Source organism: Anopheles coustani, chromosome 3 (assembly GCF_943734705.1).
Source record: "Anopheles coustani chromosome 3, idAnoCousDA_361_x.2, whole genome shotgun sequence".
In the NCBI taxonomy this organism is placed as follows: domain Eukaryota; kingdom Metazoa; phylum Arthropoda; class Insecta; order Diptera; family Culicidae; genus Anopheles; species Anopheles coustani.
The window spans coordinates 14,180,886-14,201,618 of NC_071288.1; the positions used below are offsets into that span (position 1 = coordinate 14,180,886).

General features: G+C 43.9%; 1 protein-coding gene across 1 annotated transcript; it reads right to left on the bottom strand.

Annotated features, from left to right (window-relative positions):
* Window positions 1-4: 4 nt before the first annotated feature.
* On the bottom strand, window positions 5-18,155 carry LOC131271582 (uncharacterized). The gene is made up of 4 exons (XM_058273068.1): window positions 18,152-18,155; window positions 12,574-12,708; window positions 12,330-12,496; window positions 5-148 (listed from the first exon to the last, which is right to left on the bottom strand). The coding sequence occupies exons 1-4, from the start codon at window positions 18,153-18,155 to the stop codon at window positions 5-7; spliced, it is 450 nt and encodes a 149-aa protein (XP_058129051.1).
* Between the last annotated feature and the right edge of the window lie 2,578 nt (window positions 18,156-20,733).

Sequence of the window (20,733 nt, forward strand, 5' to 3'; positions counted from 1 at the left end):
ACCGTTAGTATATCCACCGGTTTTTTTCTGCAGTTTGTCGTTTTGGTAATGTAAAAACAGTGTTTGCTACACGGAATGCACTTCCTGGGCATGCAACAGACCGTCTGTTCTTTGCTACTACATTTCTGCCATGTAACGGTACGTAGGCCTGAAGAAATTGGAAATGGAAGAATATTTAGCAAGCTGCTGCCAGGTAAACCAACTAAAGCGAGACTTTTAAAGATTTACACGAGCCTTTGACGGAGTGGCATATTGAATTCTCGAACTAAAGATAGCAGACATCTGGTAAAGGAGCCTTACATACGTTCAGATTGATCGAACTATCAGTTTCGCCAAAAATATGGACGGGAATTTTTTAAATAGAATAATTATGAACAAAAAGGACATGCCGGTAAATGTTTAACTAAACTTGTGTATTTTATAAATAACCGTGTGCAGCCCTTGCTGTAGTTACATCACGAAAAATTCCACATTAAACCACAGGCATAAATAAAGTCAAACACAAGTCCAGAAAGCAAACTGAACTCGATCATCGCCCGTTGGTGGAAACAGCATCCAAAAGGGCAAACAGAACCAACCCCCTGATAACGCGATGCAATTGCAAACAAGCACACAAACCAGCTTTCCCTGCCAACTGGGGCTCCTTCCCTCTTTCCTCATTGTTCCCTCGGCAGCTCAGCTCCGACGGAATAATCATGTTTACGATAAACGGCTGTCATTCTATTAGCCGCAACGCTGTTAGTAACAATCTATTTGCGTGTGAAACTATCACACTTCGAGGAAAAGCTTGACTGCGGTGATAAAGAATGTGCCCAATGTTGGTTGTTTGCTGCAGGTTACTGAAGTCAGTATGTTTCCATTTCAGGGGCGATGGGCAAGGAGCGATTTACTAAATTAATGGTCGATGAAACCGCCTTATCATTTACTGACATGAGTTGAGTTTGTGTGAAGTCAAATAAACCTACAGTAAATAAAATGGTTTAAAATCGACTCTCTTTTTCCTCTATTGCTGCTCATTTTCTGTAAGTAACTGCAGCGTACAACTGCATTCACTCGAAAAATGACTGCAGTGTGCCATCCCCATGGTGGGCATTCTCTTCTAGGTGCAACCCCACCAACTCACCCTGCACGTCACACAGACCTTCACCCCACTAACAAACTCGACGAAAGAAGGGTTTTGTCATGTGCGGCAGGCAAGCAGGCGGTGTGGTGTGAAAAACGAACCAAATGTTTGCAAACGATAAGGCCGGAACAGCGCACTAAGGGGAGTTCACCGAAAGGGAGACCCTGTGTACGTACATTGAAATGATTTCATGTCTGAGCCCTTTCTGGTTGTGGCACACACATCACGATCGCACGTTGACGGCGGCCACATTTGGCGGAGATCGCTGTAACGATTTTAGTGTGTGCGCGCACGCTACCCGCCATTTACTTTGGTCGCCATTTTGTCTCCCCATCGGCCGGACGAGCAGCAGCGGCCGGTTTGTGTGTTTGCAATCAGCTGTCAATCGTCTGGGGCGGGCTGCGTTAGAAAGTACTCGAAAATGGCCACCCCGTAAAATGGCTGACGAATGCCGACGAAAGGCAACCCCCGATTGATACCCGTCAATCAATCTCAATTGAGCTGAGTCGTAAGTGACCCAATGCCCAGAATGCAAAGGAAACATCAAATCCGATGTGGTAGAAACGAGCAAGTTCCACCAACAAACGCCGAACAGCTGAGCGGAGAAGGTCAATAAACTTTATGCTTCCCATTTTTGCTATTCATCTCTCTTTCTTTCGCGTTCGTCACGTACGTTGTTTGCGACGAGAAAAGCAACAATCAAAACAATCCCCCAGCAGCACAGCTGGTTGTGGTTCAAAAACACAGTTTTGTTCTGTATAAAGTTATGAAAAGTGTTTGCAATGTGTTAAATAAACTACACCACCTTTTCATATAGGGATTATCAAGAAGAGCGAATACGGTGTGTGATAGGGGTCTAGTAGGAATTGAACTTATACCACGTTCGAATTGTCATACTCATTACTGTCATCTGCAGGTTCTGTTACTTTTTTGAAAATCGCTTCAAAAGTTTCAAGGTGCTGCTCTCCTCAAATGATCCGATCTTATTTACAATTTAAGTGCAACCGGGCGTGTTTGCAGTAAAACTTTTAATCACAACGGCTCCGCCCTCGTCTTCTCCTTTTCCGATTCTGCAATCGAAAACGTGATCGTGCCCGGCGGCACACTAACACCGTACAACCGTTTCAGCGGCCTCCTATCTCGCCGGCCTTATTTACTTTTCTCCCGTCACGGATATTTGTTACACCCATCGGGAAGTAAATAAAGTGTTCGAGTTCTAAATTCACGTGCCCCATCTTGTATGTGAAATGCTGGCTGTTGTTGTTGTTGTTGTTGATGCCACCAGACGAAATCCATTGGGTTTGACACAAACAAACGTCCGCCCAACCGGGCAAACGTCAAACGACTTTGTGCGATACTTGCGGCTTCATTTGCATGTTGCTTCACCGAAGCGAATCGTTTCGTGGCCGGAATACCCAATGAGAGTCCCAAACCCAGCGCCCCAAACCCGGCGATCCACTCCGATGCCACGTGGTGAAGCGGGAAGTGTTTGCCTGCCGCGAACGATTACTCAAACGCGACACAAGACGAGCCACAAGAAAGGCCTTCGCTTGGTTGGCGAAAAAAGAAACATCACGAAAGCAAGTCTTAAAGGGCACTCGAAGTGATAAGACAACGTTGGCAAGTACTCCAATGGAGTGAATTTCATTTTACGACCTTGAAGCGACCACTCGGCCGGACGTTAGAGAGTGTGTCCTCAGAGGTAGATTCGGCCGCAAAATGGACCGTCCCAATGGACGATCCAGACTAATCGGGCACACATGGGGCATGCCAAACGGGCGATGATTATCTCGCTCCAAACGGCCTGTAACCTCGCCCGTTTGAGTGCGTTCAAAAATACGGCGGCCAGACAATGGACAGAAATAAATCACGGGTGTTTACGATGGCTCGCCGAGCCCGAACAGTGATTAACTAAATATACCGGCCAGTTTCCTGGCCACAATTAAACCAGATAACAGGTTACTCACACTCCCGAGGGTTACGAAGATGACATTTGGGCCAAATATTTGTCGACAGATAACGGAAAAAGGACACAAAACTAGAAGTTTCATCAACATTCTGACTCAGCAGTTCTTGAGAAACCGAACCGAGGTTCATTTCGAGCATTTGCATGATGTGTACCGGGCGTTATTCTACATATAAAAATGGTTACGTAAAGTGTAAACTCAAAATTGGTAACGCAGGGACAAAGAGCACACCTCGTTCTGCTTCGGCGAAGGTGTGTTCGTCTTTGCATCTAAGGGTGTTTCAATGCCGACATGCGTGATGAATGATAAGTATGTTTTTTTGACAACCGACGTCGGGTTTGTTTGTTTACATCGCTATTTTTAGCCATGAACGAACCAAAACCAGGAGATGATGGGAATAGGAAGTGGATTTTATAGCGGACGCAATCTCCTTACCGTTGTACTGTGCCCTGAATTCAACACCGTGTTGAAGCTGGGGTTACGAACACTGGAAACTGGAAGTTCTATTGTAACGTGATGGTTACATAAAGCTCTTCCAACGTGTCACACATTCTCCGTAGAACGTTGAAACAAATATTCACAAAAATGAATGCCTTCGATTATCGCCATTAATTGGCCCTCCATCGGGTATTGGAACTTTTTAACTACCGAGATCACTCTCCTGCTTGTTGCTCCTAATCGCGATCGATCGTCGTTACCGTCTATCTCCTCGAGGTTTGACGTCTACGAGGACAAATTCTCGATCGTCTAACGGTTGCGACGAGACGCAAAACGTTGGGATGGGCTCGGTGTTCGTGGCCTCCCTTATGGCTCGGGCAATTCATCCACAACGATCGCACAATCATCGAACAATTACGAACCTGCACATGCCGCATGTCTCCGTGCCCGAGGTAGATTTGCTACATCGGTTACTGAGTGCCGGTAATCGAACGAAAAGCACAGTTTGCACAGGCGCGGAACACAGGCACTTTTGTTGCACATTTGTAGCCGCCGCGAGTGGTGCCAATTTGAATTTTAATAAATCCCACGCACGACGCTCTGACGAAGACGACCGATCGCACGCGCAACGGTTCGCGTGTTCCAAGTGGGTTTGCAAAATTGTGAGGTGGGGAAAGGTTGAAACTATGTCAAGGCAGAAACCCCCAAGCAAAGAGTGATAAGCTCATGAGGTTTTGCATAAGAAAATCAATCAACATTCAAATGTTTGGGAAATGAGTTTAATCCAGAACTTAATTTTTTTCAACTAATATAAATTTAGATAAAGTACAATTTTACTTGCTTTCTTCAACAGTATTCATATCTCATGGCTCAATAAACGGGGCGGTAACTTCTATTTAAAACCCACCGTTGTGTTGTTAAGTGCGAGCCCGTTATCGTTTTTCAGCCATCGACATGCAACGTTCCGAGACGTGAAGAAACAAAAGGAGACTTAAATAGAGACCGCCTATCGCAGAAACTATCTGTCACTCGTGTGCGAATTTTCCAACCGCGTCGTTAATATGTCATCTGTTAATCGAACCCGAGGCGCAGGAATGACAACCCGCTCAAGGAGATGGTATTCAAGTGGTGCAGGAATCTTATCGCGATCTGCGCATCGACAGAATGGAGAGTAAATGGCGTGACGATTAACATTCCTCCCGTCGGAGGAGACGCAAAGAGGGAGAGTGAACGACTTCAATTAGAACGGCGGGCGCCCCGAAAGATCAATTGTTTCAAACGAGATGGTGAGTTAAATTGATGTTAATGTTTTATGTAAAACAGAGGACTCGCGATTAGATTACGTGAGGGCAAGTGGAACTTATTGGAAGCTAAGCAAGAGAAAAGGATATAAACGATGTTCCATTAGGCGTGAGTTGAAAAGTGAAGATCAATCATCAACAACTACAAAACTACAATGTACTCGTGGCGTAGGAGTAACGTGAGGACACATTACGGTAGAAAATGTGGGTCCGAATTCCAAAATGTGGGTTTGATACTTCAAAATTGTTAATGGAAGGTGCGTCTGCTGTTTTTTTTTTTAAATACTGTTCTACTTCGTACACAGTAACAGTCAGTAAAAGGAAATAGGAAAAAGGAAACAACTTGCTCATCAGTTAGCAAGAACTTCGGATTATAGCCATCATCATCAAAAGGTCTACAAAATTGTCCTGCTTCTGCTCATCAACCCTGTAGAACCAATGATGTTCCGTTCTGTCGTAACGATGTTGGATGTGTCGATAAGTTCCATGCCAATGGAGGCCACCCCATCATTGTGGCATCACTCACAGACTCGAGGCTAATCGCACACGGTGCTTCGCGTGAGGATAATTTGTATCGCGTGCGACCTGCTTGGATCACGTTTGCAGGCGGAAGGTCCCATGGTAAACTTTAGTTGGCACTCCTCAAACGCCTGGCCGAAGAGTAAAGCTTGGTTCCGCGTGTTGGAGCGGTTTCTGGTCGATGGAATTGGCCTGTTTATGACGTGATCGCAGCTACGATTAAAACCGAACGATTACCGCGAGCTCGCCAATCGCCCCTGTACCTTCGCCAAATGCCGATAAATCTAGACCCCGGGTTTGCATGATAAATGGTGCAACTGGATCGAATACGGGCGATACTGATTTACGGAAGCCCTGCTGATACGGATCGGTACCAATAAATTCAGCTTATTGGCCGAGTGATTGGCAAATTTGTCCATAACGTGTAATACGGACCCGGGTGATTGAAAATTACACGTATTGTGCGGGATTATTAATGTACACGATACTACACTGTTGAAGGTATCGTTTACCGTGCATTTAGTTCGAAAATGGTTTCTTTTCCAACGCATTACAAAATACAATATACCACTAATTTTACTTTCCATCACTAGAATCGTAACGGTTTATCAAACCTTTTAAAAGTTCATAGTCATTGCCTCATTTTATAAAGTGTATCGAACAGGACAGGGTGGACAAAGGTGACCATTCGTCTGCTGCGTAATCATTGACCGAGCAAATCCTCTAAATCCCCTAAGGTTAGACCAACCGTAGACGGTTCACAGTTTGTGCTGTTGTTTCCAGCTGACATCGGGTTGCAAAATAACGGCAACGTAAAGTGATTCATGCGGCTTGGGCACGTTCTTACGTCACTTGACGAATTCTTCCGTCGAATGCCGGATACAAAGAGGAAGCATCGATTTAAGGAAACCATATCTTCTTTCACTTCTTCAAGATTTGCTTTTGACTCCACAAACAACTTATGACGCAGCGGTACTCAATGGATGGGTTTGAGCGAAAACGATTTGAATCATTCGCGCAAATGCGAAACCCAAACAGATGTATTATCACCTTCAACGATGCCATCAAATACCAACGGCCAACATGCCATGGTGTGCAAACGCCGTGCATCGGTCAACGATATATGAAATGAAAATTTTCTCTCAACGTTGAACGTTGAATGTACGACGATCATGAACCAAACGTTTCATTTGATGGCTTGTTCAACTGTGCAATGGCAAATCGGTAACTCATCGCAAACGTCAGCAGCACGCGGCGTCTTGCAAGACAATTGGAAACAAAACAAGCATCGAACAGTCTCATCAATAATGACCTCTTATCAGCCAGTGGACATTATTGTCTCTCGAAGGGGGGCTCGCGCTTTATTTACCGCGAGTGTATGTACTTCAACCCCTCCACTTTAGCGACCTTCAAAGAGTGTGCCTGCGAACAAAGAATTCGCGGCGATAACGACCAATGACCGGAAAATATATTAAACGACACTTTGGAATATTAATGAGATCGTTGGTTGAGATTGAAGTGAGATAAGAGATTTGATTCCCCCCACTGAAATTCGGCACGTAACGGATTTCAGAAGAGTTTAAAGTCCAACCTCTTAAAGTCAGTCCGTGATTGTTCTATTTTTGAACCGATAGAAGATATCACTTCCGGTCATTACTGTGGAGTAAATTTCAATTTTAATGATGCAGCATGGGAGAGGATTAAAAACGTTACTAATCCAACCATAACATCAATCACATTCAGACGAGTTTAAATGATATTCAAAGATAGAGACATCAAGGTTAGTATTATAATAACTCAGATCCGATAAAGTATTCCAATAAAATCGCAAGAATGTGTATGGTCGTAATAAGTCGGAAACCTCCAGGAAATCAATGTAATGCAACAAGTCCTCCCAAGTTGTGTGTAGGCTCATCTACTCATTCTCCATGTCAATGATAATGCTGATTTGCAAACTTGGTCTCATATTTTCGTCATTAGAAATAACGATGCTTCATAAACTAATAATATACTGCGGGGCTTAAGCGATGTCTAGAGCTTACGGTTGTCGTTTGTTGATGCATAAATGATTACTAATTCGATACACCTTTCTCTCCGCTAAATGCATTCTGTTGTTGTTGCCATCTTATGAACTCAATAATTAACCGGCGACTTTACATACGACGTACGTCTTACCATTTAATAGTTTATACAGAACAAAGACATAAGCAAGAAAGATCATTTCATTTTGTCTCTGACAAATACTGAAGTCAAAGAAAGGCAACTGCTTTACCAGTTGCGTTTTTATAAGATAAATTCCACTACGTCGCCAGACGGAAAACCACGAACCGCGGTACGTTTCCATTCGTCAACGTCTATGTTAGACGACGATACTCATAAAAATGGACAGCATTTCCACAGACAACTGCAGTGACTGTTATTAATGTCAACCGTCTCTTGTCCAACTGTGTGTGTTTTTTTTTATTGTTTTCACATTTTCCTCCATTTGCTGGCTGGCGTGTGTTCGATTGTGAAAATAATAGCAGTTATTTGTCGCGACAAAGTATTGATGCACGCTGCAGCGCATGATGATCGTCGTAACTATTCGCCTGATGGAAAGGGTTTATTGCCGAGACGGTGACATCATCGCAATTAATCACCGGGAACATTTGTAAAGCAAACACATTGGCAATCTCATTACGTTCTCAATACACACAATATTTCAGGTGTGAAGAGTTCGTTTCGAGAACCGATTTCAAACATGTCATACTTTTTCAATCTGATTGTTAAGGTTCCCGTGTAGGGAGTCGCGTAAACGGAAAACATACGTCAACTTTCAAATAATGTATAGCAACTTTTCCCGCTTGGATAGATTATCATTCATCTTAAAAAATAAATCGTCCATTCGGATCACCAACCAAATGAAAAACAACAGTGATCTCGTTTTCATCTCGGCAAATTACAGCATAAAACATCGCCGGCGGACATCCTACTCCCACGAACGACCACCGGCTATGCTAAATGTAGCTACAAACAAACAACAAGATAATCTGGTAAACATTTCCAAGATACCTTCAGGTTTGTTTTTGAAGACAAATTTAAAATGCTTGCCAACCAAAAAACTCCCCCGTGTTCAAACAAATGTAACCAGATTTAGGTTAGAGTAGAGGAAGGATACTGAACTGCTTTAAATCGGATGGACATAATTGAAACGATTCGCTTCAGCAACTTTTTTTTGTGTTTTTGAACGATAAACAGGTTTCAATACCAGGTGTTCAAATGTGTATTCATTCGAAATTCTGGTCGGTTTTTTAGGTACCCGGTAGAAGGATTTCAAGTTGAACCCTAATTAGCACATCTATCTTTAGTGCCTTGGGCGCGTGTTTTGGAAAGAGCTAATCATTTCAGATTCAGCCGTTAATTGCTTGGGGAAATATGGCTTCGATTACTATTCTCAATAAGACAATTCGGAGAATCAATGAATCAATGTATAAAACCAAAACCATGAAAGAAAGATTTCGTAAATCTTGATGATGGGTATGTCTCAACAAACAAATAGGTAAATAGGGCTCTTCAATGGAAAACTTCATTCATAAATTTATTTGTTCTGCTCCTGCCAAGCCGTCATCTATCGATCCAGTTCGATCAGCCACTCCGTTTAACGATCGCATAAAATGCCGCTTCACGACGTTCTGTTGATGTTTTCCGTGTTTTGCTTTCTCTTACATGTTCGCTCGTTTCTCCGAGCAGTGAATCACCATCCAAACGCCGCTTCCGTTTGGCAATCGGATGAAAAACAAACCGTGTCTCGGCGGAAAAACTCACGACCCTCGGGGTTACAGTTGTAGGAGCGCGTCTCGACGAACGTTCGCTGCTTTTTGTGCTGGTGTTGGTGATCTTTCGCAATGCAAAAACTGCCTGATCAAGTTGTTCCTCGAGCACGCTTGCGTCAGCTGTAACATTTCTCCACTCTCCTCTTCTCCTACACCCGCGGCTCTTTGTGCATCAGCTGATTCGCATTAAATGCCTTCGCTTTTGCACTCTTTCTCCCTCTTTTTCTAATTCTGCCACCCCTTCGTAGATCCGGTTTTCACTGGTTTTTTCTATACACAACTCTCTCGCTCCACTCCTCTCCCTTGCACCATTAGACTTTCACACACAAACACACACAAACATTCACAGACGATTTATTTTTCTAACACGGACGACTAGATTAAGCAAGCGTCGAGCAACCGTTCGCGGAATGTACGGGAAATGATGTTAAATCCACAGGAGAATCGATACGTTATGACAAATTTGGCCACGACGTATGACGTCACTACGAGGGGGGAACAGGTTAATCCACTTAGCACGGCGGTACGGCACACACTACGAAATAGGCGTGCCCTTCACTGCGAAGCCCTTTTTCCCCGTACGATATGAACCTGTTTTCCACCAACGCACTCGTTTACCGTTTGCTGTTATTTTGCGATCGATCGGGAAACTATTATTGCACTACGCGTACGGGAACGCAAGGCCAGCTGTGGACTCGTTTAGACTTTTACTTGTTTACACACGTTTCACACGGTTTCACCTATTCCACCTTTCGTGGCAGACATTTAAAACACAACTTGCTGGTCAGCTGATGGAGTACACACTAATGATGGTCGGGTCGGGAAGAAAAGGAAACATTTAATCATACGACAAGACTATGACTAGTTGAGATTGCAACGACTGCAACATCCGATGATGATTAGCGGATTACAATCTATGGAACCGACAGTAAGCAAAGATCGAAGGACAAGCGCCAAGCAGGCGGTGGAATGGTCAAAGGTGAATGTGATTTTCCCTCTCAAGCTGCGTGTGTGCATCTTTGTGTTAAGCGGCCGGAACTTTCTTTGTCGCGAAAAAGGTCGCCAGGTTCGTCACCTACACACTTTCGAACCGGCAGATATGGACGGCATCAGTGCGCATGTTTATGTATACGCCACGAACATGGTTGAACAACAACGCGATGGAACATCGAACACAGCCCCAGCAGCCTGGGTAACGCGCCTGCTAGCGGGAGTTGTTGATCGTGACCGAAAAAAAGAGCTGCAATGAACCTGTTTCGTTCGTCGAGTGGAATTTTCCACCCAGACCTTCTAGGGACGCGCAATGAGGAGCGTTACTTGGACGCTGATTTTTGTTTTCGCAATTTCTAAACCAAATTGTTTCTGAACTACCAATAACCATGGTCAAGAATAGCAATTTTTGGAGGAGAAAGTAGCTGGACAAACCAAACCGTTGTTCCTTTAAGTACAAGGAGACTAACGATCGATCGAAAGCGAGTCGTACGCGCACAAACACACGCAAACCGAACTACACACTACGCTTTGCACAATAGCATTTTCTGCTTCATTGAACAACGAACTGTAAAAACGAAATGGTTGTATTTCCAGACTTGTCGCTGAGCTGTGTGTCAACTGTTATGCTTACAATTTGCCTTCCAATTCGCAACTGTTTATTCGTATTTAAAGATGCGTTACATTAGATGAAATGTTTAGCTAAATGTGTACTCTGTTTCCAACAAAAATGAAAGCTTCGCTCGTTCGTTCGTTCTTTCTTTTTCGTATCCACCATGCATCATCGCTTCCAGCAGTTTTGACTTGCAGCTGACTCGGAGAACGGCAGCAGCAGAAGTAGGCCAAGCAAAGCCATTTTTGCGGTGCTCTTAATCGCACCAACTCAACTGACCGCTCGTTGTTGCTAGGACAGCATTACAAACTGGCTTAAGCAATCGTGTCGCTGGTGACGCGCCGTGCACTATCGATTACGGCGAATATCGCTTCACCACATCACGGATAGGTGCTGGACAGCAGATACGAGAAACGGTGAAAAGCACAGCACGTTCGCTTCTGATAATGTAACCATTTTTCACGACAAGAAAACATACTTTTCACACAATGAAGAGGCGAAATGAAAAGAAAAAACACACGGTCACGGATTTACATATTGGGAAATCCACAGGATTCGATAGCTTCGTCACCAACTGTTTACATATTTCAATGGCACCAGACAAAACACCATCGCATCGCCATTGCTTTCCGCACGACGTCTAACGATCAACTGACAACAAGCTGTTCAACGATCCGTTTCGAGTTGACGGACGCTCGACGTTTAACGGAACTGTCTAGTGTTATGTCTTATGAGTCTTTTGGCGAGATTGATTCATATGAATCCTTCGTCCAAGATTCATTCCGATTGATTCAACAATATTTAAGGACTGGAATCTTAAGACATTGATGAATTTTCATGAATCTTTCACACAATCTTCCTGGTTCTTTCATTGGCGTGGATCAGGTAACCAAACAAAAGAAGGGGATCCCGCTTTCCGTTTTTTTGCATTTTTGGACTTTATTTTTCTATTCTTCTAGCATAAAGGATTCTTTGGGATTCATAAATCTCTCATTGAAAGATTCAAGAATCTCAAAAACGAAGCAAAGAGTCATTCAGATTCTATGAATCTGAATCCGAATTACACAACTCTAGAACTGACAGCAGCGCTAGCTGAGATCGAAATATTTACCTCACGACCAAGGTTCGTCAAACTAGCTGCTTTGAAAACCTTGGTCTCAATTTGAAATAGCCAGTTTGTTAGTAACTTTTTCAATCCTGGACCGATTTGAACAACAGACCCTTCATGAGAGATCTTATTAAGACAAACAGCTTTCGCTCTGCATATTTTGTTCCGTAGTTTGCATGGAATTAAAAAACAAGGGGACAATCAAAAGTTGTGCAAAAAAATACCGTTGGTTTTCGCATCAATGGTATGCGCCTTGGTTTGAACCGTTATTTGGAACGATTGGTATTATATGAACACGGAACCTGTATTTTAAAATGAAACAAATTAGGTCATGCGTACTACGCTTATCGTGACCCATTAATCAAAATTAATGTAAATACTGTAGCCATTTCAGTAGCGTAACCCAACAGATAGTAACTAAATTGTAAGTACTTTTTCTCTGAAGTCTTTGCACTTACTGATTTGTCGTCGTCAAAGTCCCAATCGGGTGATGCTTGCCGATCGGCGGCGGTTGTCGTGATTATGGGCGGCATGCTCGCCGTTGCTCCGGGCGAATTCTGCGGCTCCTCCGGAATGACGGAGAATCGCCCACGCTGAAGAAACGGTGAAGTCGGACCATAGTTTCCTGTATCAGAGTGAGAGAAAGGTAAAAGATAAATTGGACAAATTGATCAGCTCTAGAGCTCCGTGCGCGTAGCATACCTGTTTGTGGGATGAGCCGGAAACGGCCAACGGTGGTTTCCGGTGGGCCGGGCGATGGTGCCGACACACGGAACCGGCCGCGTCGCGTGGTCGCACCATCGTCGTAGCTACCGGACGCTCCTTCATCGCTTACATCTGCAACAAAAAAGACACAACACATTCAAAACAATTCCATATCTATCAAAGCATATTTATCTACTGTAGTCGTTTATCAACACGTCGACTAAGTCAACATGTCTTCGAGAATGATTGGAAACATCCACGTTCCACATTTATCGATGGCTGACTGTGTTGTAGATGGACTGGCGGTAGAATAAATACCGATAAATTTAACGAAGCCGTGATATTGCGTTTCACACTAGGTCAGTGATTAAAATAGATAAAAAAGAATGCGGAAACCTTTTATGATTAGGCATTCTTCGAACACTCACCTTCCTGGGGCACCTTGCTGCTTGCTCGCCAACCGCTGCTCGATGCCGTTTTGGAAGCTATGGTGGTAGCTAACCCTGCCTTACACACGAAATCGAACTAAACGTGCCACGAACCGACGCCGAAGATAAGATTTTCACACCGCACCAAACAAGAAAGCGTAAAATGCGGACGCAAGATCAATACGTAGATCCGATCAAAAACATCTATATGATCGTATAATTAGAAAGCACTTGTTATCCCGGGACTATTGCATTGCCCGTGGGTACCGATGGGTACAATCACCAATTTGATTACACTAAATTGACTAAATTGACCAGATAAGTAAATGCACTATTTTTTTACAATTAATGTACACTTAAGAACGCACGTCAAGAACAGAAACTATATCTTTTTTGAAGGATGCTTCACAATGATTTACTATTTCTCACAATACACTTGCTATCTTACTCCGACGAGAAATAAACTTTATTTAAACACATACTATGTTGATCTATGAAAATAAGGAAAGATAAGAAAATATTAAAAAGCGTGTAAAAAAGAATTTCAGTTATTTTATAAGATTTTTTTTATCTCATAGTCACAATATCACTTCGGGTGTCTTCACGGTGGATACATTTTCTTCACATTGGTCATTAAACACAGGGAGCAATGACGTCAACACTGCGCAATCTCGCCAGCAAGTCTCGTCGTTCAAGAAACAGCTGTCCCGGCAAGAATCGAGGCCTGCACTAGCACGTTGCCGTATACTAATTTTTCCTATCGTATCGAAACACTACTTGTGGGTGGTGTTTCTGCCACAAGTCGACCGAGTAGGAGGTGTGTTGTAACGATGCCAAAAATTTTCGCTACACTTGTACCACTTCTTTGACACGAACCACATACCACGTACTACTAAGAGAAACCCGCTCGGTACATCCGTTGTTTTCTGCCAAGAGTCGATGCCTACTCTTTACTGTCGCCTGATCGAGAAATCACGTGCGCTATGGAAGCGTTACGATACGTTACATGTACACCGTCGGTTTGCACAGCACTCGAACAGGATGACGCACTGCGAATAGAAACAACTGGCCACTAGACACCACCAACCTCTGCAGGGAAGGTGTCCGACGTGGGGTAGCAGGGGGTACAACAGGGAGAGTCCTTTGCAATATTTCTCACAGTCCCACCAACCGTAGGGAGGTCTCTGTAATTGGAGCGGAAAAAAGGGTATCGAATGAGCACAGTGCGTCAAATGATTAAAATTTAAAAAAGGAAAACATAATTTAAAACATTAGATATAAGGTCACCTATTTTCGAGATTAATGCACTATCCTTATAATAATCCAAAGAAGTAATTGTTTAAAAAAATTTAAACTTAAACGAATAGTACCATAAAGACGATGCACACTGTAGTGTGCGTTGACGATGAAACATTGCAATTTGCAATGCTGACACTCGCTTCCGGCAGGCGCTTATGCTTCATGCCATCGGGGTTGGCAAGGGGACAGGATATGAATTTCTATTATCATCTAATGAGTGTCATCTGACGCATCCATTTCAGTTGGTTACCGTACACTGCGGTGGGTTTTAGCAACGGAGCGCACTATGAATTTGTGGAGCAGCACAATAATGTTGGCAGAATGTCGATTGCAAAATTGTCCCATTAAACATTGGCGAGAAGGACAATCTGTAGTGTGTGCTGTTCTTGTCTCAGACAAGAGTACAGTATTAGACTTATAATTATACACGAGCATTCTCTATTGTTGAAAGTCTCTTGAAACTTTCCCTCGGTAATAAACGGTTACGTGAATGATATTCAGCGCCATTTTGCAGGTGCCACACCGAGTCGTAAAGCTGCCTCCATAATTCGCCCACCAACGATTATTACGATGATGTTTGCACTTCGCTGTTTGGGACACTCCTTGTCCCGTGATGGCCCCGACAAAATCTTGCCACTTTGCAAATTAACCTGCTCGGCTCGGAAGAAATGGTTGCTTATCCAGCCCTCCAGGTCGACGCAGCAGAGGCGAAGGCGAAGAAAAATAAACTTTTGTTGCCAGCGAACTCGAGCCGATGCCACACTTTTGTTTGTCTTATTTTCTTCTGCAGCAAAGTAAATCGATATCCTGCGTCGTCAAGACACGCGACAAGCGAACGTTGCGAACCACCGACTTTCCGTGGCGCTCGGTCCGCTTCCGGTGTTGTTTCGAAGGTGAAACGGTTGGTTTAAGTTTTCCACACCGACGACGAGAAACTGGCCCTCCACCTTTTCGGCCCTGGTTCTCTGACCCGAAACACCCCGTGTTGGAGCACGTTGGCCAGCACGTGTGCGTTTGGCGCCCGAGAGTGGCATGTGACACGCGAATAATTGGCCATCGGTTGGTATGTTTTTGGAGCAAAAACTGGGAGCATACCTGTTTTACACTGCAACATCATAAACACACCGACCGCGTGCGTTTTGGGTTGAGTGTTGGTAAAATATTCAACGCTAAGGTGGCCACCTTTTTCCCTATGCGGCTAGGCCAAGGGGTTTGAAAATTTAAAGAGCACGGTGATGTAAAATTCAACAATCGATCGCCAAGACGATGTTTCGAGTATAAAAGCAATGCAACGAGATTCGTATTGAAAGAACGATTTTATAGAAGCTTTAAGAAAAACATGCTCATGAGAAAGGGGAGTTGGTGCCTTTACATGCAAAAACCGTTCAATTTCCCACTCAAATTGGATAGTCTTCCTCTACAATACTTTCCTACAGAACTAAATCCAACTCAACCGGTAGCAAAATAAGCAAACGTTAATCTACAACCGATGGTACGAGACGTAAATCTTTCGGCACGTGTCCGGCACAAGATGGCCCCGCGAGTGCGATTATTTATGTTAAAATCCCTCTTCCGCTGTTACCTCTCTTCACGTTTGTGCGCGCTTCATGCTATTCTAATTCTAAAAATATTTCACACTATTGCTAACTCGTTGGAAATCTGGTTCGTTCGTTTGTTTAAACTGTTAATTAAATTAGTGGAGCTCGGACACGCTGCGAAGTGCTATTTTACTTTCGAAAATAATTAACACAAAAAAACAGCCAGCTGAGCTATACGGTTGGATAGCGCGTTGGAAACAGATGATTTCTCTTGTTCCCGCAGTTTTCGATCAATTGAGGGGTGTGACGTGCGCGTGTCAAGCAGTTGTTGGATTCAATTGGTTCGCATCGCCAACAACACATGAACTAATCGACAGCCCTCGTCTCCGTCGTTCCGGAATCAAATTGCAGCAGCCGACTGGAGAAGCCACTTTGGATGATTTCCGCCCCATGCAAGGGACGCTTGGCCGGTGCTGTAATTTGTATGACCTTCGTGTCAAATCTGGGAAGCCGTGGAGAGGCCGCCATAAGGTAGAGCTCTGAGCCAATGCATAAGTCGGATGCTTTGCATGCCACCCGGGTGGGTCATTTAAGGTTGAGAGGATACCGAAGGCTGTATGTAGTGCAGGAGCTATAAAGTACTCTAAATTTTCGACCAACTCAAACATGCTAACGATTCAATTAAAAGGCATTCATTAAACTCTATTTGCCGTTCTTTAAAAAGGTCGATACTATCGATCAAGAGGAAGATCCTGCACCAAAACTATGGGACATTTTTTATCGTTTAGCTATAGTAACGTTTTTTGATGGAATCTAATCGATTATTGTTGCTCGGTAATAGTTGTCAAACTTTAGTTAAAGAGGCTTTAAAATATTTGTTTTAAAATGTTTATATCTTATTTCGTATTTCTTAATAACCAGAAGTCACGTAATAAATTTCCATCTATTTTAAAATGAAAGCAACCGCACGCACACGCTTAGGGCATTGAAATTTGATCCTTTGCTAATGGCGTCAAACGCGAAAAATCATTATTCTCGAATACAAGTACCTCTTGTCTAAGTGCAATAAAAAACAACTCTACAACAATGCTTCCTTCACATCCAATCAAACACGAAGAGCCACGACAAAGGCAAATCGTGTTTTCCTTCGGCGTCAGGACATGAGTCAGCTCCAGCGCTTTCCCATCGTCTCTCACAGCTACGGCGCGTGTCTCCAACCGACAGCTGGTTTTGTTGTTGGCGCCAGAATTAACGACGGCGGTGTGGAGTTGACGCGACTAGAAATGATGCTTCTTGTGCTTATGCTACGGACCGGCGACCCCCAGTGGGGTGAGGAACGCAAGGGTGTTACTATATAGCTTGCTGACCAACACACGACCCCACCTTTGAAGCACTTTAGCTGAGGCAGCACACAAAAAAAAGAACGGCAAAAACGGCCCGATAATAATTATATTACAGTCAACACAAATTCATTTCGCTCGAGCAAGCATCAAGCAGACCAAAACGGACCAATATGGGCGGCGCATCGAACCAGAAGAAGAGATGGAACCGCCGGCACAATCTGTGCTCCTCGAGCTGGCGAGAGGGCAGCGAAAAAATGTCTAACTAATTGTCCTTTCCCTTTTCTTCGAACAGTCGGCGAGTGGAGCTTTTTTTTAAATCGGGGCTGGATGGTGATTTATGCCCTTTAAACAACTAATAAATCTCAAACCTCACAACTCCGGAGATCGTCGAAAATCTTTCGTCTTCGGCTCGCTCGGTTTCATGTCGCTGGCCAAATACTAAACATTATACTTCTACTGCATAAATCCCGTAATTTATAGCCGATTGCGTTTCAGGAAGTAGGAAACGGACGGAGGAAAACAATGGCCACGAACGTCATTTGGCCACGTGTGACTCATTCCTGGCCCAATGCAACAGACCGTAAACCCGAGTGTTCGTTAAAGCCGCTACCCCCGGAGAGTGAGTCTTAATCTCGACGGAATGAAGATGAAGTCAGAAGCGAATAGTGTGGCCATTAAACGCGTCCAAGGTTGGGGTCGCTTCCTTCGGTATTGGCGTTCACGAACACGCATTCGTGTAGCCAGGTTGGGCGATCACATGTGGGGGTAGGTCCACCCCACAGTTGAAAACAAACCGAAAGAAATTCATTGAATACGTGCCGGTTGAGAAAATTCTTTGTGTTTCAAATTCTTCCCAAATATAGCACACTTCAGTGGTTTTAACCGGAGTGTTCAAACTGTTTTAATAAAGCAACTCTCCATCCCTTGGCGCAGTACTGCAGCAGCCGTTTAAAAAAAATTCTCCTACCCATCCTCACTGTCCCTTTCCTCGACCCCCAAAGTCTAAAGACTTTCTTTTCGTGTCCCGCTTGACTTGAGCAAACAAATAAAGAAAATGATAGGTACGGTTCCCTCCCCTCGCCCAAACCAATTCCTTTGTTTACCAAGCAAGCTAGCACTTTATTTTCGTACTCGAAATTCGAATGCAGTTTTAATGTGCACAACCAGAGCGAGACGGGATCGGTAGTATTACGACGATTGCGTGGTAAAGAAAGACAGAACATAGCCCTGCGGCTCCTCGGATGTTTATTCTGACATCATCAGCCAGTCCTTTGATTTGTGCATCATGCAAGTGTTGATGTTACCGTGCACTTGTGGGACGGGATGCAACCACACATGCACATCTTCGTCGGAGGGTTTCGAAAAAAAAAATGCATCATGAGGAAGGAACACATTCGTAGGTGGCCTCGAACGGTTGCATTATTCTGAGGTGACTGGCTGTCTGGGGTGGTTGGGCTGAGAAGAACAAGTGCATACACACCCTCCCCCATTCTCTCCCACGATTAGGGTGGGGTTTTGGCGGGCGGTTGGTTGCATCTCGGGCTAAAATTGGATCACGTTCGGTCTTTTACTTTTTCACTTATCCAGGGAGGGGAGAATGTTCTCGACCAAAATAAAACACCAAATAAACCTACTAATGATACATGGTGGTAGGTAACGGAAAAGAAAGCAGAACCGCCATTAAGTAATAAAGTGGAAATACCGCTCCCCTCCACCCCTAGGGAAAGGAGGAAAACGGTAATGATTTAAAGGAAATCGATCGGGTTACATAAATCTGAGACAAACAAAGCAAGCCATGACGACATTAGAAACGGAAACAGTACGTCGTACTGTGAGACAAATAATGGTAGCTATTTCATTGATGTAGATTTGATTTACCTTTTCGTTTTGCTTTTTTAAGGACGATCAGGAAGTTCCAAGTGCTACTGATAGTATTTTGTAGAATGGTTTTCCTTAAGAGATTGAATTGAACTCTGTGCTTAACAACACAAAGGAAAAGTGGTGCTGCGTTTATTTTACGTCTCGATGGTACACTTGCACCTGCACAAAATCGCGTGTATACGGATTAAAATCACACCTGCAGGCACTTTTGAACGCTGATTTTACGCTAAAATTATGACTGTAGATTTGACACGGAATCAATAGAATCACGAGAAAACCCGGGCAACGTTGCACACAAACACACGCTCAGGAAGGAAAATGCCGCAAAACAACAGTTTTCACAATGGTACCAAATTTCGTCCACGCATCGGCAGGCAGGAGCAAGGAAAACTCGCCAATCCCGGCTTTGAGGCACGCTCGGTGTCGCGCAAAATGCTCCTCCTGTTTGACAGCCGCTTGGAAAATTCCAATTCGCTCGCGTTTGCCGCTCTCGTTTCATCGAAAACACCCCGGTGTGTGTTGGAAAATGGGAGATTTTTGGCAACACCACCCAACAACACTTGGCGTGATAAACATTCACACACACTCACACACACACACACGTGCACTCCAAGTGCCAGGCATTTCGATTTCGTCAACACGTTTAACTTTTTTTATTTATAATTTTCGCACTTTTCCCTCCCGGTCATCGTCAACGTCGTCGGGACGGTACGCTTTTCGGCAACAAGGAAACCCGACGCCGAAGAAAAGATGGCCGAAATGCGGGTGTGAAGTAGCAGGTGGGGCGGAGTGAGATATCGTTACGAAATAACGTTGGAAGCCGGTAAAAAGGTTGAGAAATTTGCACGACACAAATCATATGTGAGAGTGTACAGATAGATATTTAAATTAATAATTTTGTCAAAACTTTCATTTCTCATTTTCCTAAATTAAAACCACACGCAATTCAATCCACCGTAAGACACTTTCACTCACCGAAAAAGCACAACGATGACTTTGTGCGAGGAAACAAAACGCACTGTTTTATAAAATCAATTTGTTCCTGCAAGAATTGGCACTTTCTTGCGGTGTCAGACACACAACCGAACCGAACCGAATCGTAACACAGACTGCGATGATGGCGAAGCTATTTTTCAATTAGGACACAACACCCGCGTTACTGCGCTGCACACAAACACGTTCTTCGCGGTTCCTTGCGCTTGCCAACATACACATAACCCTCGTGCTGTGGAGCGGACGCCTGGTCGTTTGATGATGATTTCGTTTGATAAGTTCTTGGTAAAAAAAATGAGAATCCAGTCGCTTTCCGTCCGAAGCAAGAAAATACTAATTTGGAGCGGCCTTTGAAGAGCAGGCTTCTAGAAATCAGCTGTCACAACATTGGGCACTAATGGCGTACACAAATACTTCCTCATCGGCATCCGCAGCGCACGCCAGTTTGAACTTCGTGCGTGCGCATGCTCCCGGACGAAGGAAAACTCGCTTTTCCCGATTTTCCCCGGCATCGCGTGACGTTTGGTGCGTGAACTGTCACTTTAAGATACTTGAATTTGTGATGAATAAAACCGTTAAAAAATGGTAAACAAGAATACAATGAGTATAGTTAACTGTAAAAGAAGGATGCATGTATGGGTAAGTGATAATATTCATTATAAAAAGCGCTAAAAC